Source organism: Peromyscus eremicus, chromosome 6 (assembly GCF_949786415.1).
Source record: "Peromyscus eremicus chromosome 6, PerEre_H2_v1, whole genome shotgun sequence".
NCBI classification, from domain to species: Eukaryota; Metazoa; Chordata; class Mammalia; order Rodentia; family Cricetidae; genus Peromyscus; species Peromyscus eremicus.
The window spans coordinates 88,445,577-88,460,011 of record NC_081421.1 but is presented as its reverse complement, the minus strand read 5'-3'; the positions used below and the strand labels follow the sequence as shown (position 1 = coordinate 88,460,011).

The window sequence follows — 14,435 nt, the reverse complement described above, 5'->3', positions numbered from 1 at the left end:
CTTCAAGAAATGTTAAGAATCCTTCTGGCTGAAGTGAGAAATGTGGAACAGTAACTCAAATTCACATGAATAAATAAAAACAATAAAGGTAATGACAGGCAGGTTAAAAGGGAATTCAAACAGTGCACTAGAAATAGCTAATTAACACAAACGAAGGTAGCAATGAGAAGAAATACATAAACATAAACACATAAAACATCAACAAAATAGCAGACAAAAATCTTACCTTAACAGTAACTACACAAAATATAAAAGGTTTAAACAGGACAATAAAAAAAGCAAGCATTAGTAGAATGGATTTGTTTAAGTGATTCAACTGTATGGATCTCTCTCTCTCTCTCCAGGGTCCTATATAGCTCACTATATAGCTGAGGCTGGCCTCAAACTCAGAGCCATCCTCCTGCCTCAGCCTCCTAAATGCTGGGATTTTTAGTGTAGGGCACACTGTTCTACAGATAAAATCCTATTTTAAGCATTTTTCCAAGTATAACATAATGCATATTTTTTTTTCTTGAGTCACTTATATATATATATGTTAAGTTAGAGAATAAACACTAGTCAAGAAAGCTCTTAATAATTCAAGAACTCATGGGAAACATGTGACATGTTTGTCATTTAAGAAAGTTTGAGAGCCAGGCATGGTAGGCACACTGGTGATCCCATCACTCAAGAGACAGAGGTAGGAGCATCACAAGTTCAAGGCCAGCCTAGGCTACGTATCGAGATACCCCCCATCTTAAAAATAAAAAATAAAAAACTTAAATTTGGAATGAGGGTGATAGATCCTCTCTGTGTAGTGCAGGCTTACCTCAAACTTGAGATCCTCCAGCCTCACCCTCCAAAGTAGCTGAGAAAACCAGGCCTGGCCTTAAGATTCTCATTAGGAAAAAAATAATTTCCTCTTCTAAGAGCCTTAACCCTTTCACTATGCACGTGGATCTACAAAATTAATAAGATAGAAATTAATAAGTTAAAATTATTTTAGTCTGAAGAAAACTTGGTCTTGAAGTAAGGTATCAATAAATCAAATGTGCACAGTCCTTTGGAGAGGTAAGACATTGCCTACATATTACATTTTAATACTGTTAACAGCCACTGTGAGCTGGAAGAGCCATGACTGTTCCCTGATTCCACACCACAAGACACAGTGGCTCAGCAGCAGAGAACCAGGTGCATGACAAGTTTCAGAGCCAGACGCTTCTGAGTCCATGGCTCAGTCACAATCACAGAGTGCCAGGAAAGACAACTGTTACTAACATCTTCTGCTTACAAAGCAAAGAATGCTAAGTGGAAGAAATGGCATTCACTGGCCTTAGTCCAGTTCTTTAAAGAATATTTGAGCCAAGCACAGTGGAACATAACCAATATCCCAGCATCGAGGGCACAGGAGGCTGAGGCAGAGGATGGCAAGTTTGAGACTAGCTTCAGCTACAGAGCAAAACCCTATCTTGAGGGGAAAAATGAAGAACTACGGTGGGGGAGAATTTTCTTTAATCATCATAACTGCTACTTCTGAAAACCTCTAAAACTTAGTTCAGTGCCGGGTGGTGGTGGTGCATGCCTTTAATCCCAGCACTCGGGAGGCAGAGGCAGGTGGATCTCTGTGAGTTCGAGGCCAGCCTGGTCTACAGAGCGAGATCCAGGACAGCCACCAAGGCTACACAGAGAAATCCTGTGTCTTGAAAAACAAAAAAGAAAACAAAACAAAAAACAAACAAACAAACAAAACTTAGTTCAGTGCCAAGAGGTATTTTTTTCTCAAAAGATAAAAGACACAAAAGGGCGGAGAATGTCAAAGGCAGTAGAAGGTTTCTTCCTTTGTTCCAAGCATCTATGTATGTAGGTATCTATTTATTTATATTATGTAATTTTAAAGTTTTTGTTATAATGGGAGGGGGGGCATGTAAGTATGAGACAGAGGTGCAGGCTCCCCCCAGAGGTGAAGTTATAGGCAGTTGTGAGCTGCCAAACGTAGACGCCAGGAATTGAACTCAGGACCTCTGGAAGAGCATTTCATGTTCTTAACCACTGAGTCATCCCTCCAGTCCTAATTTTTTAAGTTTTCAGGAGTATTTTTTGATTTGTGCCTTTCAGGTAAAGTGTCTCATAAGCCTACAGGCAAGGTATATCAGCTAACATGAACCACGCCTTCTTACTGAAAACCATTTTCAGTGTGGTAGAGCGTTAGACAACAGGATTGCTTTTAAGATATTAGGAAGGAAATTGGGAGCTAGTTCATACATTAGATTCTTCCAGAATCATGGTGGGCTGGGTGTAACTCAGAGGTGGTGTGCCTAGTTTGCAGGCTCGCTGCGCTGGATTTGACTACTGCTCTGTCCTGGTTTTGTATCAACCATCTCTTAGAAAGCAATCTCTTTTTTAGCTGAAGCAAAGAATAGACAGTTAAAGGATTTTTTTAAAAGATAAAGAGACAGGAGAGAGGGCTCAGTCATCAAGGGCTCTGGGTTCAATTCCTGACACCCACATGGTGGCTCCCAACCATCTGTAACTCCAGCTCCAGAGGATTCTACAGCCTCTTCGGGCCTCTGAGGGCATCAGGCATGCACATGCTGCAGACGCACAAGCAGACAAACACTCATACACAAAAAATAAAGCAACAGTCGTTAATAAATCACATCAAAGAAAGAGACTTGAGGAATAACTTCTGCTACCAGTATGTCACAAAGAAGTTTCCCAATTTGAGTCTTACTTTTTGCATATTCAATTAATTTTACATTGACTTAAAATTACTTGGGGACTAACTTACCATTCTTTAATAGTTACTTCTCGGATCCCTTCTCCAATGTCAGAGAGTTTGAACTGAACAACCTGTCCCTGTAGCACTTCAAAAATAAATGAGAAATGATCTCATTAAATATGGATTATCAATAGCTACTTTTATTCCTAAAATTAGAATATGTTCTCAAGTAGAGCAGAAATTGTTCCATCCTACAACCAACCAAACAAAAAAACAAAACCCCCAAAACTAAAAAAAACAACCCAGCAATTTCTAAGTTTAATAACCATTAAAGCATTACGGAAGTTACTCCAAGACACAGATCCATTGCTACAGAACTCATGTTTTCAGCTTCCCAAATAATGCCCTTTGGTAGGGTGACAATGTCTCTCCTAAGAAGTTTCCGACAGCTTGAAACAATACTGATGTATAAAAAAAGCCCTGCTTTCAACTAGATCTCTCCCTTCTATTAACCATCCTTCAAACTTAGGACTACAACCAGGCTACTGCTTATCAGGAAGGCTTGGAAAAGTTTTCTTCTCCTCCTTCTTCTTTTTAGGCTTTGTTTTTTTTTATTATTGTTGTTTGTTCTTTTGAGACAGGACCTCACTGTGCAGCCCTAGCTATCCTGAATCTCGCTCTGTAGACCAGGCTGACCTGAACTCATAGAGATCCCCCTGCCTCTGCCTCCAAGTACTGGGATTACAGGCATGCACCACCGTGCCTAAACATTTCTAATATGTCCAAATTATGTTCTGCCAAATTATCCCTAAGACTTTTCTTTCCTCTCTCCATTAGGCAACGTGGAAGAAACTAAAAAGACTCAGGTGAATGACCAGAGACAGTAGGTACTTAAACATACACCCTGTCTTGTTTAGTGTGCCCAATGTAAAGATTTCTGTTTCATCTTCTGATACATCCCTAAGGCAGTGCCTTGCACACAGGTGATCACACTTCCTGAATGAAGGCTCGCGGCAGGGAGATTAAACTAAATGCTGTTGTTGCTCTCTTTTTCCAGATGATGAAACAGAGATGAGCAACTTTCTCATTGTTCATAGCTAAAAATGAATAAACAGGAAGCCAAGGGGTGGTGGTGTACATTTTAACCCCAGCACTCAGGAGGCAAAGGCAGCAGATCTCTGGGAGTTTGAGGCCAGCCTGTTCTACAGAGTGAGTTCCAGGTTAGCCAGGGCTACACAGAGAAACCCTGTCTACAAACAAACAAACAAACACCCACCACACAGCAGCTCACATAACCTGCAACTGATAAACAGAGAGACCTAAAGTTCATGAGGAGTGTTCAGAGGACAAAGCAGGAAGTTGCTGTTCCTCCTGCAGTGGTCTCTGCTTCCTCTGGGAAGTAACAAGTGATCAGGGATAGAAAATGAAGTCTTAGCTTGAGCAGAGTGAGTGTAGTTTTATCTCCAGCACCATGAGCACACACATACACACAGACACACAGACACACATAGACACACACACCACATATATATATATATATATATATATATATATATATATATACACACACACACCACATACACCCCCCACATATATATATACATACACACCACATACACCCCCCCATATATACACATACACCACATACACACGCACACACACACTCACCACATACATACACACATACACACTTTCCACCTATACAATTACCAAAATAAATTACTATATATATTGTATACGTGGTGCTAGGGATAAAAAATATGTAGTGCGAGTACGTTTTATATATATATATGTGTGTGTGTGTGTGTGTGTGTGTGTGTGTGTGTGTGTGTGTGTGTATAAATAGATACAAATCTTTTTAAAAACAGTGGGGAGTGAAAGCTTACATTGTCTAACACTATTGCTGATGGCATTTAAAAGCATGGAGAATCTGGCAGAATCTGCCTAGAATTTCCCTGCTTTCCATTGCCAGGGCCCCTGTATTTGCCAAATGCTTAAGTACATATTGAAATCTAGGGTTCTTTGTCAGGGTTCTCAACAGACCAGCAAAAAAAAGCTCTTATGCCAGCCAGGAGGTGGTGGTGGTGCACACCTTTAATCCCAGCACTTGGGAGGCAGAGCCAGGCGGATCTATGTGAGCTTGAGGTCAGCCTGGGCTATAGAGTGAGATCCAGGACGGGCACCAAAACTACACAGAGAAACCCTTCCTCGAAAAAAACCAAAAAAAAAAAAAAAAAAAAAAAAGCTCTTATGCCTTTGCCAAATCTAATACTTGAGGCCTCAAGTTCTTTACAGAGGCTGGGTAGCTGGGACAAAGGTAAGTAGATAAAGGCCAGGGAACTCTCTACTCAGGGGCAGTCAGGGTGATTACATCATGCCATCGTAACAACAGATTAAGTTTCACCTCACAAACAGAATGATTGTGCACAAGGATATAAAGATGCTCTGTTCAGTCAGCAATTTACCTGAGCTGAGAAGGTCACATCAGTGCTAATGAATGCACCTAGAAAATCAGAGAATAAAGAAGAGACGACCAGGTATAACCCAGCCCCAACTGTAGAAAGACGCCAGCATTAAGGGCAGCTATTGAGTGAGGGGGAAAGAAAAGAGGAAATGGAGAGAGGTGGGGAGAGCCATGCTAGAAGTACAGGATCAACCTCTTGACTTTGGGAAGTCTTCCATTACTAAGAAGGAGGCGACAGAGATAACAATATTTGACGTGCTATTCGGGGAGTGTACTTACCAGCTGCTGTTCTCAGGGAGCGATGTGGTTGATTATGTTTGAGCAAAGGATAACTGAAGGAACACACACATTTTGGCTTCAAAACATGTACGTTATTACATGTTTGAAAATAGCGAACACAAACCTATCAACGAGAGAACAAAACAAAAAGAGCATTTATAAATCCTCGGAGGCTGGGAGTAAAGCTCATCGGCAGAGTGTGTGCCCCACATGCAGAAAGCTGTGGGTTCACCCCACACACCCCAAATAAAAGTACAAACTATTTTAATGGCTGTTTAAGTACACACTGAAATCCATCCCATTCTGTTTTAGGCTGATATTCATGTCAATATTGAATTATCTAGGCAGATTCAGAATACTCAGCAGCAGGAACAATCAAACTGATGGAACTGATTATTTTCTAAATTGCTTCTGTCCCAGCAATCAAAGGAACTCAAACTCTACCATAGAGAAAACATGAGCATAAGTCATACTGCACCCACTGAGGCACATATGTTTGTATGTTTAAAACACTGTCCCCAGCTCCTTACACTTCAGTGAGTGGGCATGCTTCAGTTGCAAGAATCCCTGAACAATGCCATGAGGGAAAGCTGGGGCTCAGTGGCAAGGCACTCAGCGGGCATTCCTAATTCCTAGGACCGCAGAAACAAACAAGCAAACAAACCAGCGACAAAAGCTCCTCAGCCACTGTTAGCATTTAAGACAATGAAAAACACTTACATGTCTAAAAGTTTTGTTTTTCCTCTCAGTACTGGGGACTGAACCCACGGCTTGTTGGCACACTTTTTCTCTAAGGAGCCCAGATGGTTTTCTTCCTTTTTAAGAGATATTCCCTTCCATTTTATGTGTCTGAGCGTTTGCCTACAGGTATAATATGTGTACTCTGTGCATGCCTGTTGCCTAGAGAAGCCAAAAGAGGGTGTTGAATCCTCTGGAGTTACAAATAGTTGTGAGCTGCCATGTGGGAATCGAAACCCAGTCCTCTGGAAGAGCAGCCAGTGCTCTTAACTGCAGGCCTACTCTCCAGCACACTCACTGGTTTTCTTATGCTAATTTATAGATGACTCTGTTAACTACTTTGTATAATGTCTTAGTATGATAGGCCTAAGTACACTCAACTAATATATCAAAACCTAAATGTCCTTAACTTATAATTTATTCTTAAAGTTAACCTTTCAATGTTATTAATATCAAATAACAACCTCATCTTTTAAATTACAAGAATTTCTAGCCTGTTTTTGAGAATACCATTATGTATTTAAAACTTACATTTATATAGAAGGAACTTTTGCTTAGAGAACATCACATTAGTTGTGTACAATAGTTATTTGCAGTGTGGCAACAGGTCTCCCTATGCTGCCCACATTAGTCTTGAACACTGGGGCTCAAGTGATCTTCCTGCCTCAGCCTCCCAGACAGTTGGAACTATAGGCACACGCCACCATACTTACAAGTCATATATATATATATTTTTTTTTTTTTTGGTTTTTCGAGACAGGGTTTCTCTGTGTAGCTTTGCGCCTTTCCTGGGACTCACTTGGTAGTCCAGGCTGGCCTCGAACTCACAGAGATCCGCCTGGCTCTGCCTCCCGAGTGCTGGGATTAAAGGCGTGCGCCACCACCGCCCGGCTACAAGTCATATTTTAATATGTATTTATAAGTAAGGATTTTATTCTTTTTCTAATAGTAAGCAATATAAAATCAAAAGTCTGACTATGGAATGTATTTAAGTTTATAATTTTAAAAATTATTTATTTTATTTTATGTGTATTAGTGTTTTGCCTGCATGTATGTCTGTGTATCACATGTGTGCTTGGTACCTATAGAGGACAGAAGAGGGGGTTGGATCCCCTGGAACTGGAGTAAAGGATGGTTGTGGGCCACCACATGGGTGCTGGGAACCAAACTCAGTCCTCTTTAAGAGCAGTAAGTGCTCTTAACTGCTGAGCAATCTCTCCAGCTCCTTGATTTAAATTCTTAAGTGGCAGTTATTTCTGATTTCTGAAGGCACAGAAAAACTGAGGGTTGCTTTCTTAAATTACATAGCCTGTCTTTACCTTAAAGAACTCATCCTAAATTATCTTCCCCCCATATGTATGTGTGCACATGCATGTGTTTGAGTGTCCACATATGTATGTGTGCATATGCACACGGAGGCCTGAGGTTGACACTGACTGTCTTTCTCAATGGCAGTCCACCTGATATACTTGAGCAGGGTCTCTCACTGGACCCAGGGCTCACCATTTCAGTTAGTCTGGCTAGCCATCTTGCTCTGGGGATTCCCTGTCTGCCTCCCACATGTGGGGATTACAGGCAGCTTCCCATTCCCACCTGATAACTCACTTTTATAACTTTATTGTGTGTGTGTGTGTGTGTGTCTATGGTGAGTGTGTAATGTGAGTGCACATAAGTGGAGGTCAGAGGACAACTTTCAGGAGTCAAAACTTCTGTCCTTCCGCCTTGTTTTGAGGCAAGGTCTCTCTTACTGTTTCTGCCCTGCTGCATACTTCCGGCTAGCTGGCCAGCAGGCTCCTGCGCCATTCTCCTGTCTCTGCCTCCCATTTATCCACAGGAGTCCTGGGATTACACATGTGCATGATTTCATCCAGCTTTTGACCCGGGTTCCGGTGATCAAAGTCAGGTCCTCAGGCCTGTGTGGCAAGTGCCTTTTCCCGCAAAGCCAATCTCCCCAGTCTCTAGTGTCTATATTTAGTTCCTATGGAGAGTAATAGTTAGGAACTACAAAGCCTAACTAAAATCACTTAAGTTGACAGATAAAAACTGAGCAGTGACCGGACTCTCTTCTCCAAACGCCCAGTTTTGTTTGTCTTTCCTTTTTCCTTCAATGTTCTCAACCCTGGCTCTTGGTCAAGAAAAAAGAAATAATCACCTCTGCTTCTTCAGATAAAAAATGTAGAGATGCCTAATGAAAATTATGAAGTATATGAATTCATCTTGATTTAAATAATACACCTCACACTTTAAAACCCTTAAAGAACATTTACCTCCAGAAGGCGCTCCCTTCAACAACACAGCTCTTACTGAGGAACTACTAACAGACCAGGGGTCACCAGCTGCCCAGTTAGAATGCACTGAGGGCTTTCTTACTATGCACCAGGGACTGGAAGTTTTCCTATACACTGTCTCCTGGAAGAGGTACACTATTACCTTCCCATGAGAAGTTGACGGAAGAGGTGAAGTTATTTGTCCAAGGTTATATTGCAATTCAGGGGTAAAATCAGGCTTTGAAGACAAGTAAACCTGATGTCAAAGCCTAGGCTCTTCCTAACATATCATGTTGCCAGGAGAAAGAATCCTTTCTTTCCAAGGCATGATGTAGGAGAAACAATTCTTTCTTTCTCCCAAGCATGGTCATGTATGCTCTTATTATTTGTAATAAGAAATTAAGCCAAAAAATAAATAAATAAAAGAAAGAAAAAAAAAACCCAAACAAAACAAAACAAGAGAGTAGTGGGGGAGGTTAGCTTGACCTTGGAGAAGATTGCAAATGGGCCTTGCGCAGTAAGTATGAATAACGAAGAGCAGAAGGGTACTTCTAAGGCACAGGAAGCGGTGTGAACACAGAAACGGCAGCAAGAATTTGATTCGCATGGCTGCAGGAGCAGTGAGTGGCTTGCTCTGGCTTGATCAGATTTGTAAAGGAAAGCAGTGCATACTCAAGACGGTTGCTAAGTTATCCGTGAACATCAGGATAAGGAGTGGGAATGTGTGCTTTGGGGTCACATTACAGACAGGGTTAGCAAACAGTCTACTTAGCTCCGGGGCTGGGTTACTATAGGTAAAGTCTGGAGAGAAAAGAAGGACCAAGGTGGACAGACACATGGAACACAGGCCCCTGAAGCCAATCACCAAGGACTGAGAAATGGCAACTGAGTTGCCACGGGCGTTGTGTGATTAACAGCAGCTGGATGGCTTTGAAGAGAAAGAGGAGAGATAAAAAAAAAAAAAAAAATCAGCAAAAGTGAAGAGACTAAAAGGCAACAGAAAGGAGGAAAAATGAATTTTTAAACCTGAGGAGGCATCCCCTCCCCCTCCCCCATAGAATCACACTAGTTAAGAACGGGAAGGTAGCCGGGCGGTGGTGGCGCACGCCTTTAATCCCAGCACTCGGGAGGCAGAGGCAGGTGAATCTTTGTGAGTTCGAGGCCAGCCTGGTCTACAGAGCGAGATCCAGGAAAAGGCGCAAAGCTACACAGAGAAACCCTGTCTCAAAAAACCAAAAAAAAAAAAAAAAAAAGAACGGGAAGGTAGAGGTTAGTTTTCCTCCAGACAGTGCAAAGCCATAGAAACAGACTGGTCTTTGGTGCCTTACTCTTTCTTTTTTTTTTTTTTTTTTTTTTTTTTTTTTTTTAAGATATTATGTAGCCCTGGGGTGCTGGAACTCCCTGGGTAGACCAGGCTGTCCTCACTCACAGAAATCTGCCTCTGCCTCTCAAGCTCTGGGACTAAAAGCATGTGCTATCATGCCCAGAAAAGCCTCGGATTTTAAAGGGCATACTGCAGAGCTTTATATTTGAGGCACTGATGCATGACTCCTAGAGAAGCAGAAACCCGACACAGCAAGACCCCATGCATATGAATAATTTATCACAGGCACTAAGATAAAAGAGCAAAACCAAAACCTCTGCTACTGAGTCATGAACAATACTTAAAAGACACAATTCTGTTGAGATTATCTGGCCCAACGTGCCTGAGGTAATTCCAATTTATACCTAGTGATTCATTATTATCAATAATTTAATATTTACAACTAGGAAAAAAAGAGGGAGGTGAAGATTTTTAGCTGATTAACATAATAAAGAAGTAAATAAATAAGCTCAAATTACTTAGTCTTTTGAACAGGAGGACAAATCCCATTGAAAAATATAACCCAGTGAGACGGTCCAGTGAGTAAAGGCTCCTGCAGCCAACCCTGAGAAAGTGAGTTCGATCCCCAGAACCCAAGCAGTGGAATGAGAAAACTGACTCCTGCAACTTGTCCTCTGATTTCCACGTGTATGTCATGATACTTGTGTGTTCTCCCCCCCACACACAAATAAATAACTATGAAAAAATTTAAATTCAATGGTGCACTTTGACTATATTAGGAACCAAATGTATGACTCCTAGCGAAGCAGGAAACTAGACATAAAACCCCTTGCATAGGATTAATTTACCACAGGTACTAAGCCCCCCTCCCTTAAAAGTGTTTGTGTAAGATAAAAAAGCAAAGAACTCAACAAATGCCGAGTGTGGTGGTGCACACCTTCAATCTCAGCACTCAGGAGGCAGAGGCAGGTGAAGCTCTGTGAGTTCAAGGCCAGCCTGGTCTACAAATAGAGAGTTCCATGACAGCCAAGGCTGTTACATAGAGAAATTGTCTTGAAAAACAAAAAAGCAAAACAAAAACTTCTTATACTGAGTCATTCAACCAATATTTATGTGCTCTCACAGTGTGCAGAATACTGGGGTTACATATAGAAGGAAACACATGCAATTCCTGCCCACATGCAATGTCTAGTTATGGTAGTGACTGTAAATGGCCCTCATAATCTCATAGGGAGTGGAACTTTTAGGAGGTGTGGCTGTTGGAGGGGGTGTGGCCTTTTTGGAGGAAGTGTATCCCTGTGGGGGCGGGCTTTGAGGTTTTCTATGCTCAGGATACCGCCCAGTGAGTCAGTTGACCTCCTGATGCCTGCAAGATGCGGGACTCTCAGCTACTCTTGCAGCACCACCTCTGCCTGCATGCCGCCATGCTCCCTGTCATGATGATAAAGTACTGAACCTCTGAACTGTAAGCTAGCCACTCCAGTTAAATGTTTCCTCTATAAGAGCTGCCATGGTCATGGTGTCTCTTCACAGCAATAGAAAACCCTAACTAAGACACTAGTAGATGAAAGGTAAAATGAAACACACAGGCCATTAACACTGCTACAACAGGGTGTGCTAAGGTAACCTCTGGAGAGAGTTAGTCTGAAGTAAGACTGCAGATTGAGTGGGAGTAACCCAGGAGATGAGAAGTGCTGCAGATGAGGCAAGAGTCTTCAAGGCAGAGAAAATATATGAGCAAAGGTCTGGACTCAAGAGAGCACAGTGTGTGCTCAACTCCTTGTTTCAGAGTTCTCATGCAGATTAGTGTGCAACAAGTGGGCACAGTTGGAGTTGGGGCCTGAATGAGTAATGTGTGTTTGTGTGTGAAAAGTGTTACTTTTATTCTAATCTTAGTTCATTGATGTTTATAATTAATTAATGCCCAGCAAAGTGGTAGATTGAAAAAATTTTTTTATTATTTTCACAAAAATGGATGGTACTGGCAATCATCACGTTAAGTGAAATAAACTATACTCACTAAGGCAAATATAGAATGTTGTCTCATAAGCCAGGTGGTAGTGGTGGCACATGTCTTAAATCCCAGCACTTGGGAGGCAGAGGCAGGCAGATGTCTGAGTTTGGGGCCAGCCTGGTCTACAAAGTGAGTTCCAGGACATCCAGAAAAACCCTGTCTTGGAAAAACAAAACAAAACAAAACAAAACAAAACAAAACAAAACAAAAAACAAAACAAAAAAAATGGGGGCATGAAACTAGAAGAGGAACAATTAAGGATGTGGAAAGGGAAATCAAAAGAGATGGGTAAGAAGATAATAAAGTGTAGAATGGACAGGTTTTTAATAAAGAATGAAGCTTGAGAGGTCGGAGAAGCCAGATTATAAATTTCCTAGGCCATGTGGTTTGTGGGCATTAAAAAAAAAGAGTTGTCTTAAACAAGAACATGGCATGATCTTATTTAATAAGTTCATTATACCTAGTCTATGGGAAATGAACTACAAAAGGAGCAGATCAGAGGCAAGAGCCCCAATTAGGAAAGACTAAGACACCTGCAATTAAGAGTGAGGTGGTGAATAGTGGCTAGATTTCTTCAGAGGTAGAAGGTACAATCAAGAGAAACAGGTTTGAGAGTTCTATTCTGGAGTCCAGAGTCTGCATCCCTGAGGCATTATGGCACACTGTGAGATGGCTGAAGGCTAGCTTTTCCAAGCTCCCTTGTGCTAGCAGTAGTCAAGTAACACTGTTCTAGCTGGTTAAGTCAGCCTGGTAGTATTCCTTCCTCCTTCCAGCTTTAAATACTGAATGAGTTGTTGCAGCTTCCTCATGGCCATATGGGAAAGGTCAAAAGGAACTGATGAAACATCAGATCTGATCATGACAGTCACATCTGTCAGCTGTCATCTGTATGCATAGATGATGTCCTGTTCATTCATTGGATTTGTGTTACTTGCAATGGAAAAACACCTCATATCATGCAATGGGAGATCTCTTGGACAGCAGACTATATCAGCCTTCCATAGACCCATTTGGAAGACTGGGGAACATCAGGAAACCATTAGCACAGTGGGAGAGATAATGCAGGAAGTAGGAAAAGTGCAGAGGACCAAAGCCAGCATTTTTAGAAAGGAAGCCGTCATACACCACTTAATGACAGCACTGTGAGAACTCCATCATCTGATGGTTTAGTCTATGTGCACACCTTATGCTTACACAAACCAAATGGCTTAGCTTATTACCTACCTAAGCTATATGCTAGCTCTTATGCTGCAAACCTGTACAGCATGTTACTCTACTGAACTCTGTAGGCAATTGTAACACCATTGTGTCTATCTACACACATCAAAACATGGAAAAGGTCATAGGAAGTGTTCAGATCTGTCGTTAATCTTATGGGACTACTGTTGACCGAAATGTCTTTGTGAAGTATATGACTGTATTTAAAACAGCATCTGGAAACTGGAGAAAGAGGGCAGTGGAACCAAACAGCAAATGATGTAGGAAGAATAATATTGGGAAGCTGGTGTCTCAGAAGTCAAGAACCAAGAGCTCTCAAAAGAAGAGTTGCTAATAATGCCTAGTAAGGTGCTGCCGACAAGTGTCCTCTACTGCTGGCTACCTCCTACTTCCCCTTCACACTCTCCTTACTCACTGGCCTCCAGGAATTCCTCTCTGAGCCCCACTCCTCCACAGGGGTCACCCCCATGTGCCACTGTAGCTCTGAGCACTTGTCCTGTAATAGTTCTTCTCTGATGTGTCCTAAAGCCATGGCTTTCTGTCTTTCCCGGCCTGCCTCTCCCCTGTTCTCCTCCACTAGATTACAATCTCAGGAGGAAAGGGATGGTGTCTGTCTGTGTTGTATTTATATCCCCAGTGCCCAGTACATACAGCAGGCTGGGGAAAGGTTTTGAGATCAGGAGGCCACCACTGCAGAAATATCTAGGGAAATGGGAAAAGTGGGTATTCAAGAAGTTATAGAATTAGGAAGAAACAGAATATTTAATGGGATAGATAGATCCACCGTTGTTGCTGAGGGCTTCTGAGTAGGGGAAACTGCAGGCAAACGGAGGTGGTAATCAATGATAAAAAGTTGGAACGGCATATAGTGTGGACCAAGGAGAGAAGGACAGCTCTGAGTGTATCTCAAGCTAGAGGGTACAGTTTCCTTTCCCCTTCTCTTCCTCTCCACTGAAAATTGCCTGAGGTCAGGTTAACAGTGCCCACGTCAGGCGCGTGGTGTGTACACAATAAATCCGGAAAGAATGTAGCTCTGTGTCTGCAGTGCCTATGACATTGCCTGCCATCAAGGTGCTCAAGCAAAGGTAAGCAGGTGAAAGGCAGGGATGTGGGTACCGCTGGGAGGAACGGCATTTGCCACAGGAGCGCGCCCAGGTAAGAGCAGGGAGTTTGCTTCCAGCCTGGCTGGCGCGCCGCCTTCGCTGCCCTTCTGTTTGCATGCATCTTTCCATCACTTACTCACAGGACGCGTGGCACTCGAAGAAGAAAGCAACGCCCCACTCCGGGTGACATCTAGTAAATCACTCCTTCCTAACGAACCTCAGACCCACTTGATCCCGCTTACCAGTCTGACAGCATTCCGGCTCCAGGTCCCCAGCACACGCGCTGCAGCCATCTTACTCCGGAAATAGCCACCAGCCGCCCGGCTAGGA

General features: G+C 42.3%; 1 protein-coding gene across 1 annotated transcript in view; it reads right to left on the bottom strand.

Moving 5' to 3' along the window:
• Positions 1-14,435, bottom strand: part of Dbt (dihydrolipoamide branched chain transacylase E2) — a 35,216-nt gene extending 20,781 nt beyond the window's left edge. The window contains exons 1-3 of the mRNA XM_059266136.1: positions 14,348-14,435; positions 5,442-5,565; positions 2,768-2,843 (exon numbers count right to left, since the gene is read on the bottom strand). Coding sequence (XP_059122119.1) covers positions 2,768-2,843; positions 5,442-5,565; positions 14,348-14,398 — 251 coding nt within the window. The 5' untranslated portion in view covers positions 14,399-14,435. The remainder of the gene's footprint in view (positions 1-2,767; positions 2,844-5,441; positions 5,566-14,347) is intronic.